Source organism: Balaenoptera borealis, assembly GCF_965194805.1.
Source record: "Balaenoptera borealis genome assembly, chromosome: 6".
Taxonomy (NCBI): Eukaryota; Metazoa; Chordata; class Mammalia; order Artiodactyla; family Balaenopteridae; genus Balaenoptera; species Balaenoptera borealis.
Window position 1 is genome coordinate 129,411,836 of NC_138863.1, and position 10,344 is coordinate 129,422,179.

At 35.9% G+C, this 10,344-nt stretch overlaps 1 protein-coding gene across 8 annotated transcripts in view; it reads right to left on the reverse strand.

The window, feature by feature from the left end:
- Positions 1-10,344, reverse strand: part of HERC2 (HECT and RLD domain containing E3 ubiquitin protein ligase 2) — a 224,880-nt gene that overhangs the window by 175,863 nt on the left and 38,673 nt on the right. For all 8 annotated transcript variants that reach the window (XM_082395462.1, XM_082395465.1, XM_082395464.1 and 5 more), the window contains exons 4-5: positions 10,207-10,344; positions 959-1,178 (exon numbers count right to left, since the gene is read on the reverse strand). In XM_082395462.1, the coding sequence (XP_082251588.1) occupies positions 959-1,178; positions 10,207-10,344 (358 nt within the window). The remainder of the gene's footprint in view (positions 1-958; positions 1,179-10,206) is intronic.

Here is a 10,344-nt window from a genome sequence, read left to right on the forward strand (position 1 = left end):
TTTCCAGAGAAATGAAACTTAAGTTCACACGAAAACCTGTACACACATATTCACAGCAGCTTTATTCAAAATACTCAAAAATTATAAACAACTGAGCTATCCTTCAAAGGCTGAGTGGTTAAACACAATATGGTACATCCATACATGGACTCCTGCTCAACAGTGACGACACATGCACCTACTTGGAAGAGTCTCAAAGGAATAATGCTGAGTGAAAAAGCCAACCTCAAAAGGTTACATAACAAACATGGAGAACTGGTTAATGGCTGCAGCTATAAAAAAGGGTCCTTGTCCTGTACCCTGTGGCAGCACTGACAGAAATCTACACCTGTGATAAAATCTCAGGCAAACACACACACACACACAGGATTGAAAGCATGTAAAATGGGAAATCTGAGTAAGATGGGTACAATGTATCAGTCGATATCCTAATTGTGATTTTTGTACTACAGTTTTGCAAGTGAAAAACTAGGGAAACTGGCTGAAGGGTATAAGGAATCTCTCTGCATTATTTCTTACAACTGCATGTGAATCCATAAAAGCATCTCGTTAGAAAAGAATACGTAAATCACATTAAGAAGAAAAAAAATGAAGCATCTAAACTAGTTAAGCACTACTGCAATGTGATAATTCCCTATCCGGTACCAAAACAAAAAGAATATAATGTTCAGATCCCATTTTCAAATCTAGACATGCTGATCTAAACTTTTAAATGGCTTCTACAGTTACTGACAGAACAGCGTCTTTAAAATAATGGTACAGGTTACAGCATAGCCTGTTACTTTATGAGCAAATTGGGAAAGCCATTCTCCAGATTATATGAAACATACAAAAAGAGAAAGAAAGAATAAAATTTCAGAAAACAAAATCAGACTATATTGAAAGCCTTAATTAAACTTTCTTAAACAAAACAGCCTGAGTTTTATATTTAGCTGGTATCAGGATTCTTTCTTATTACCTTTTTTTGTCCACAGGAGGCAAGGAAACGCTGCTGCTTTTCCACTTAACTTTGATATTCTCCTGAAAAACAGTTCTATTCAAGGCAATGAAGTATCGTTCCAAGACGACGAGTCTCTGCTTGAGCCTCAGGGCTGAAAGGGTGGTGGTGGCTGACTGGGTGGCCAGAGCTTGTTGCTCTCTAACCAGCACAGAAAGACACTCCTTCAGTTCATTCACCTCTAGAAAACAAGATAGAACACCCAACCTCTGAATATCATGGGCACAGTTTGTTGTAACGTTATAAAATGGGTAACAATAATAGGTAATAGCTGAGTGCTTAATATGTGCCACAAACGGTTTTAAGCACTTTACACATTAGGTAATCCTCACAGGCGCCGTTAAGAGGCAGTACTGTGCATGCACTCTATGCAGGGGGAAACCGAGGCACAGAGTGCTTGCCCAAGGTCACCCAGCGGAGTATGGCACACGGGAGACCACTCCTAGCCACCACGCTATACTGCCCCTCTGTAAACATGGTATAAACGTTTTTAACACAAAATTGTGAAGTCAATCCTTATCAGCAACACATTTCCCAGACAGAGAGAAAAACTATATCCAGTATTTTCATGTTATGAAACCAAATCCAAAATAAAAACATTGTTTCAATAAATTGCCCAGCATACATGACTGATGAGAGGTAATACATTTACTGGAATACTTCAGAGAAAGATGAAGTAACTAGTCAGAACGTGCTATGGGTAAGTAGTATTTCATTATACTATTCTCTCTACTGTGTATGTGTGAAATTTCCTACACTTAAGGACTTTTTTTTAGGTACCTAGAAGAAAATTACGTGAATGAAAATAATTAAAAGGAGTCTTGTCTTACAATTAAGCATAAAGCTGCCTTAAGTTGAACTGTAAACTAAGTTACCTTCCACCAACCCCCTATACCAATAGAGCACCCAGTGGTAACGAGAGCAGGAGATGTCCTGTGCTTGTTTTTCTATCTCTGATATTTATTAGCTACGAGGCCAAAACAGTGATCGCCCTGGTAGCCTCATATCCCAAGAGACAAAAGTCACACACCTACTGACTTCCCCTATATGGAAGACATTTATTTTTTAGCTACCCATGACCTAAACATGCTTTTCCTATGGGAGAGAAGGAGATCATAGAAGGCATCAGATGGATACACCTCACCACTCTCTAGGGAGGCCACCAGGACAAAGCTTCCCTCTCCACACACAGGAACTATGGCACAGAGATGCACATCCAGACACCAGAGGTTGGATGCTAAGTCTGGAAAGCTCCACTAGCTAAAATGGCTAATTGTTATAGAAAACTAGATGGAAAAAATACCTTTTTTTGTGTTGTGTTTTTTTGTGGTTTGTTTTTTTTTTTTTTTTTTTGAAAAATACTTTTGGGACTTCCCTGGTGGTCTAGTGACTAAGACTCCATGCTTCCAATGCAAGGGGTGAGGGTTTGATCCCTGGTCTGGGAACTAAGATCCCACATGCTGCGTGGCATGGCCAAAAAAGGAAAACAAAATTTTTTTTTAAATATATATTTCAGAAACACTAAAAGCAATGTAACAGAAAAATATGAGAAAAACATTAATAAAATAAATGTTTAAAAAAATACTGTAAATTCCAAACTAGGCTCAAGATGAAGAAGCAGAAAGATTTATACATGAAGTATCATCCCTACCCTTCACAGGCATCCTTGCAGAATCACCTTTGGCCCAGCACTGAGAGGTGCCTGAGGCCCCGCATACATACCGGACACCTCACTGAGACAAGCCCTGCCAAAGACAGTTTGTCTACACATCCCTCATGCAGAATTTCTTCCAGAAATCAGGCCTAAGAAAAGCTTTACCTTCCTGAATAATCACTTATGTTTTCTACTTTGAAATAATACGTCTCTCTTCTTTGTGGCTGCAAAGCCCAGAGACAACTGTGAAGCTCAAAGAGAGCCTTCATGTCCTTGAGCATCTGCCTGCTCTCCTTCCTGATGTCCTAATGGTGCTTGCCCTGCCCAGCTCCTAATGCCTAGTCAATCAGTCATTTATTGTAGGATACCTTGAAACAAGTAGGTGAGTAAATAAAGTAACAAAGAAACAAATCATGGAGACCAAGAGGGGAGCCAGCAGAACTCCCATCCCCTCCTGGCAGTAACAAGGTATAGCACACTCTTGCCCTGCCAGAACGGTGTCACAGAAAACCAATCAAACAGAGTCTCAGAACATAACATGAAGATGTCCACGTTTCAACAGAAAGTCACTCATCACATCAAGAGCCAGGATGATCTCAAAATGAATTTTAAAAAGACAATCAATAGATGGAAACACCAAGATGACAGAGACGTTAGAATACTCTCATAAAGATTTTAAAGAAGCCACAATAAAAAAAAAGTTTCAAAGAGCAAAAACAAACACACTTGAAACATATGAAAAAATAGAAAACCTAAGACAAGAAAAAGGAGATTTATTTTAAAAAGAAGAAAAAGAACCAATGGAAATTTTGGAACCAAAAAACCTAATACCAAAATAAAGTTTGGTGAAAGGGCTCAACAGGAGAATGGAAAAAAATAAAGATGAATCACTAAATTAGAAGCCAGAAGTTCCCAATCGAATAAGGAGAGAAAATACACTGGAAAAACAAAATTGCACTGAACTGAAAACATGCTAGAAGGGTTCAACGGCGCATTACATGAAGCAGCAGAAAAGCTCAGTAAACTCAAAGACAGGGCACGGTAGTTCACGCAGTCAGTGCAACAAAAAGAAAAAAACAATGAAAAAATGTGAAAATAGTTTAAGGGATATATGACACAGTATCAAGCAGACTTCACAGGGTCCTAGAAGGAGAAGAGGCAGAGAAAGGGACAGAAAACTTATTTGATGTAATATAGGTAAAAACTTCCCTAACCTGGGGAAGGAAACAGACATTGAGATCCAGGAAGTCCAGAGAGTTCCAAACAACAGAAAACTAAAGACACCCACAACAAAACACATCATAATTAAAATGTCAAAGGTTAAAAACAAGATGAAAGTCTTAAAAGCAGCAAGAGAAAAACTCGTTAGATGCAAGGGAACCCCTGTAAGACTGTAAGTAGATTTTTCAGCAGAAATTTTGCAAGGCAGAAGAGAGTGGCATAATATATTCAAAGTCTGAATGAAAAAAAACTTCTTTACCCAACAAACATATCAAGCAGCAAGTGAAGGAGAGATAAAGAGTTTTCTAGACAAGCAAAAGTTAAAGGAGTTCATCACCACTAATCTAGCCTTAATAGAAATGATAAAAAGAGTTCTTTAAGCTGAAAAGAAAGAGAACTAATTAGCAACAAGAAAACATTTGAAAGTATAAATCTCTCTGGTAAAAGTAAATATATAATAAAGGTAGTGGAATAATAACTTAAAAACTGAGTATAAAGGTTAAATGACAAAAGAAGTAAAAATAACTATAACAAGGATATATAAGATAAGAAGTTGCAAATTATGACATCAAATACATAAAACATGGGAGAGGAGGATAAAAATGCAAAGCTTAGAATGTGTTCAAATGTATGTTTATTTATAAATAGAATGTTATAAATACAAGCTGTTATATGTAAGCTTCATGGTAGCCACAAAGCAAAAAACTATAGTAGATACACAAAAGATAATGAGAAAGGAATCTAGGCATACCATTAAAGAGAATCATCAAATCCCAAAGGAAGAGAAGAACTACAAAACAGCCAGGAACAAAACAATTATCATAACAGCAATAAAAACAAACATATCAATAACTACAAATGTAAATGGAGTAAATTCACCAATAAAAAGACACAGAGTGGCTGAAAGGATTTTTAAAAAAAAAAAAGAACTCATCTATATACTGCCTACAAGAGACTCACTTCAGACATAAGGACACAACACACAGACTGAAAGTGAAGGGATGGAAAAAGATATTCTATGCAAATGAAAACCAAAAGAAAGTTGGGGTACCTATACTTACATCAGATAAATAGATTTTAAAACAAAAGTGTAATAAGAGACAAAGAAGGGCATTACATAATGATAAAGGGGTGAGTCCAACAAGAGAATATAACATTTGTAAATACTTATACACCCAACCTAGGAGTAACTAAATATAAGGCAAATCTTAACAGACCTAAAGGGAGAAATTGATAGCAATACAATAATAGTAGAAGACTTTAATACACCCCTTACATCAACAGATAAATCATCCAGACAGAAAAATCATTAAAATAACATCAGCCTCATATGACATGTTAGACCTGATGACCTTAACAGATATATACAGAACATTCCATCCAAAAGTAACAGAATACACATTCTTCTCAAGTGCACATGAAACATTCTCCAGAATATCACATATTAGGCCACAATAAACTTAATTAGACTGAAATCACATCAAGCATCTTTCCGAACCACAAAGTTATGAAACTCGAAATCAATTACCAGACGAAAACTGGAAAATTCACAAATATGTGGAGATTAAACAGCATGCTACTGAACCAATGGGTCAATGAAGAAATCAAAAGAAAAACAAAAAAAATACCTTGAGACAAACGAAAATGGAAATACAACATACCCAAACTTACGGGATGTAGCAAAAGCAGTTCTAAGAGGGAAGTTCAGAACAATAAATGCCTACCCCAAAAAAAACAAGAAAAATCTCAAATAAACAAGAAACCAGATAACCTAAATAAACACCTCAAGAAACTTAAAAAAAAAACAAATAAACCAAAAAAAAAAACACAAATGAAGCCCAAAGTTATTAGAAGGAAGGAAATAACAAGAAGATCAGAGTGGGAACAAATGAAAGAGACTACAAAGACAATAGAAAAGATAAATAAAACCAACAGTTGTTTTTTGAAAAGATAAACAAAACTAACAAACTGTTAGCTAGAATCACCAAGAAATAAAGAGGGCCCAAATAAATAAAATCATAAACTAAAGAGGAAATGTTACAGCTGGTACCACAGAAAGACGAAGACAACTTAGAAGAAATAAATTCCTAGAAACATACAAACTGCCAAGACTGAATCATAAAGAAATAGAAAGTATGACCAGACCAATTACTTGTAAGGAGACTGAATCAGTAATTAAAAACCTCCCAACAAACAAAACTCCAGGACCAGAGGGCTTCACTGGTGAATTATGCAAAACCTTCAAAGAAGAATTAATACCAATTCTTCTCAAACTCTTACAAAGAAAAATAGAAAATGAGGGAATACTTCCAAACTCATTTTACAAGGCCAGCATTACCCAGATACCAAAACCAGACAACCACCAGGCAAGAAAATTATAGGACAACTTCCCTGATGTTCACAGATGCAAAAAACCTTCAACAAAATATTAGCAAACCAAATTCAACAACACATTAAAAGGATCATACATCATGATTAATTGGAATTTATTCCAGAGATACGAGGATGGTTCAACATCCACAAATCAATCAATGTGTTATACCACATTAACAAACTGAAGGATAAAAATCATGTAATCATCTCAATAGATGCAGAAAAAGCATTTGACAGAATTCAATATCCATGTATCATAAAAACTCTCCCAAAAGTGGGTACAGAGGGACCATACCTCAATGTAATAAAGGCCATATATGACAAGCCCAGAGCTAATATCATACTCAATGGTGAAAAGCTAAAACATTTCCTCTAAGATCAGGAATAAGACAAGGATGCCTACTCTCACAACTTTTTTTTCAACACAGTATGTGAAGTCCTAGCCACAGCAATCAAACAAGAAAAAGTAATCCAAACTGTAAAGGAATAAGTAAAACTGTCACTGTTTGCAGTGACATGACGGCATACATGGAAAATCCTAAAGACACTCCAAAAAATTACCAGAACTTGTCAATGAATTTGGTAAAGTTTTAGGATACAAAATTAACAAACACAAATCTGCTGCATTTCTATTCATGAACAATGAACTATCAGAATGAGAAATTAAGAAAACAGTCCCATTTACAATTGCATCAAAAAGAATAAAATACCCAGGAATAAATCTAAGGAGGTAAAAGAACCATAGCCAAAAACCTGTAAGACACTCATGAAGGAAATCTAAGACTACACAAACAGATGGAAAGATATACTGTGCTCGTATACTGAGAGAATTAATATTGCTTAAATGACCACACTACCCATCTACAGATTCAGTGCAATCCCTATCAAAATCCCAATGGCATTTTTCACAAAACTAAAACAAATAATTCTAAAATTTGTACGGAAACACAAAAACCCCGAATAGCTAAAACATTCTTGAGAAAGAAGAACAAAGTTGGAGGTATCATGCTCCCTGATTTTAAGCTATACTACAAAGTTACAGTAATCAAAACAGTATGGTACTGGCACAGAAACAGACACACAGATCAATGGAAAAGAATAGAAAGTCCAGAATGAACCCATACTTATATGGGCAATTAATCTAAAAAGAGGTAAAAATACACAACGGAAAAAAGACAGCCTCTTCAACAAATGATGTTGGGAAAACTGGACCACTACATGCAAAACTGGACTACTCTCTCACACCATGCACAAAAAAAATTCAAAATGGATTTAAGACTTAAACGTAAGACCTGAAACCATAAAACTTCTAGAAGAAAACACAGGCAGTACACTCTTTGACACTGGCCCTAGCAATATCTTTCTGGATATGTCTCCTCAGGCAAGGGAAACAAAAGCAAAAGTAAACTAATGGGACTACATCAAACTAAAAAGCTTCTGCACAGTGAAGAAAACTATCAACAAAAGGATAAGGCTGCCTCCTGAATAGGAGAAGACATTTACAAACAGTATATCTGATAAGGGGTTAATACCCAAACTATACAAAGAATTCGTTTAACTCAACATCAAAACAAACAACCCAATTAAAAAAATGGGCAGAGGATCTGAACAGATATTTTTCCAAAGAAAACATTTAAATGGCCAACAGGCACATGAAAAGATGCTCAACATCACTAATCATCAGGGAAATGCAAATCAAAACCACAGTGAGATAGATACCACCTCACACCTGTCAGACTGGCTATTATCAAAAAGGCAACAAATAACAAGTGTTGACAAGGATGTGGAGAAAAAGAGAAGCCTTGTGCACTGTTTGTGGGAATGTAAATTGGTGCAGCTACAATGGACAAAAATATGGAGATGTCTCAAAAAATTAAATATAGAACTACCATATGATCCAGCAATTCCACTTCTGGGTATTTATACAAAGAAAAGAAAAACACCAATTAGAAAAGATATAAGTTCCTCTATGTTCATTGCAGCATTATTTACAATTGGCAAAATATGAAAGCAACCTAAGTGCCCATCAATAAATGAATGGATAAAGAAGATGTGATAAATATAGATACAGATATACACACACACACACACACACACACAAAATATTACTCAACTATAAAAAGGAATGAAATCTTGCTATTTGCGACAACACGGATGGACCTAGAGGGTATTACGGTAAGTGAAATAAGTCAGAGAGAGAAAGACAAATACTGTACGATTTCACTTACATATGGAATCTAAAAAGCGAAACAAATAAATAAACATAACTAAACATAAACAGAGTCAAAGATACAGAGAACAAACAGGTAGTTGCCAGTGGGGAGAAAAGTGGGAGGTGAGGGAGATTAAGAGGTACAAACAACCAGTTGCAAACGAATTGAGTCAGGGCTAAAATATGACACAAATGAACCTATCTACAAAACAGAAACAGACTCATAGGCATAGAGAACAGACTGGTGGTTGCCAAGAGGGAGGAGTGGGGAAGGGATGGATTGGGAGTTTGGGACTAGCAGATGCAAACTATTACATATAGAATGGATAAACAACAAAGTCCTACTGTAGAGCACAGGAAACTATATTCAGTATCCTGTGATAAACCATAGTGGAAAAGAATTTTTAAAAGAATGTATGTATATGTATAACTGAATCACTTTGCCATACAGCAGAAATTAACACAACACTGTAAATCAACTATACTTCAATAAAAAAAAAAAAATGAGTTATGGGTATGAAATGTACAGTGTGGGGAAAATAGTAATTAGGTAACATTTTGGCAACAGATCATAACTAGACTTATTGTGATGATCATTTTGAAATGTATAGAAATACCAAGTCACTATGTCGTATAACAGGAAGTAACACAGTGTTGTAGGTCAATTCTACTTCAAAAACAAAGAAACAAACTCATAGGAAAAGAGATCAGATTTGTGGTTACCAGAGGCAGGGGGTGGGGGGAGGGGGAATTGGCTGAAGGGGGTCAAAAGGCAGAAACCTCCAGTTATAAGATAAGTAAGAACTAGGGATGTAATGAACATCATGATAAAGCTTATTAACGTTGCTATATGTTAATATGGAAGTTAGAAGAGGAAACCCTAAGATTTCTCATCATGAGGAAAACATATTTTTTCTATTTCTTTAATTTTGTATCTACATGAGATGATGGATGCTCACTAAACTTCTTGTGATAATCATTCCATGATGTAAGTCAAACCATTATGCTGTACACCATACACTGCTATATGTCAATTACATCTCAATAAAACTGGAAGAAAAAAAGTTAAACACAGAATTACCACACGATCCAGCAATTTTACTCCTAGGTATATACGCAATGAATTGAAACAGAGACTGGAACTCGTGTACACCTATGGTCTTAGCAGCACTATTCCCAATAGCCAAAAGGTGGAAGCAACTCAAATGCCCACCCACAGATGGATGAACAGAATGTGGTCTATACATACAATGGAATATTATTCAGCCTTAAAGAGGAAGGACATTCTGACACATGCTACAATATGAATGAATCTTGAAGACATTATGCTAAATAAAGTAACAAGCCAGATACAAAAAGACAAATATTATGATTCCACTTATATGAGGTAACTAGACTAGTCAAAAATCCTAAAAACAGAAAGTTAGTGGCTTCCAGGGGGCTAGGGAAGAAAGGGGAGTTATCATTTAATAAGTACAGAGTTTCAGTTTGGGAAGATGAAGAGGCTCTGGAAATGGGTGGTGGTCATAACTGCACAACAGTGTGAATGTATTTAATGTCACTGAACTGCATACTTAAAACTGACTGAAATGGTAAAATGTATGTTATGCACAGTCTATTACAATATAAAAAAATTTTAAGTTTAATTTTTAAAATTCTATGACCAAAAAAAAGTCCACCTACTCTATCTAGAAAATGAGTGCTGGATCAATCGTTCCAAAGTACCAAAAGTTCAGAAGATCATAATACCTGGTTGCTTGCCCCACACCCAGCTCTCTAGGATTGATTTGGCCCTATATGCAGGTGCAGGAGTTTCTTCCTCTTCTTTTTTCTCTTTGTCATTCAGATCTTCTTTCTTTGTTCCAATCTGCGTATCAACACCATCAT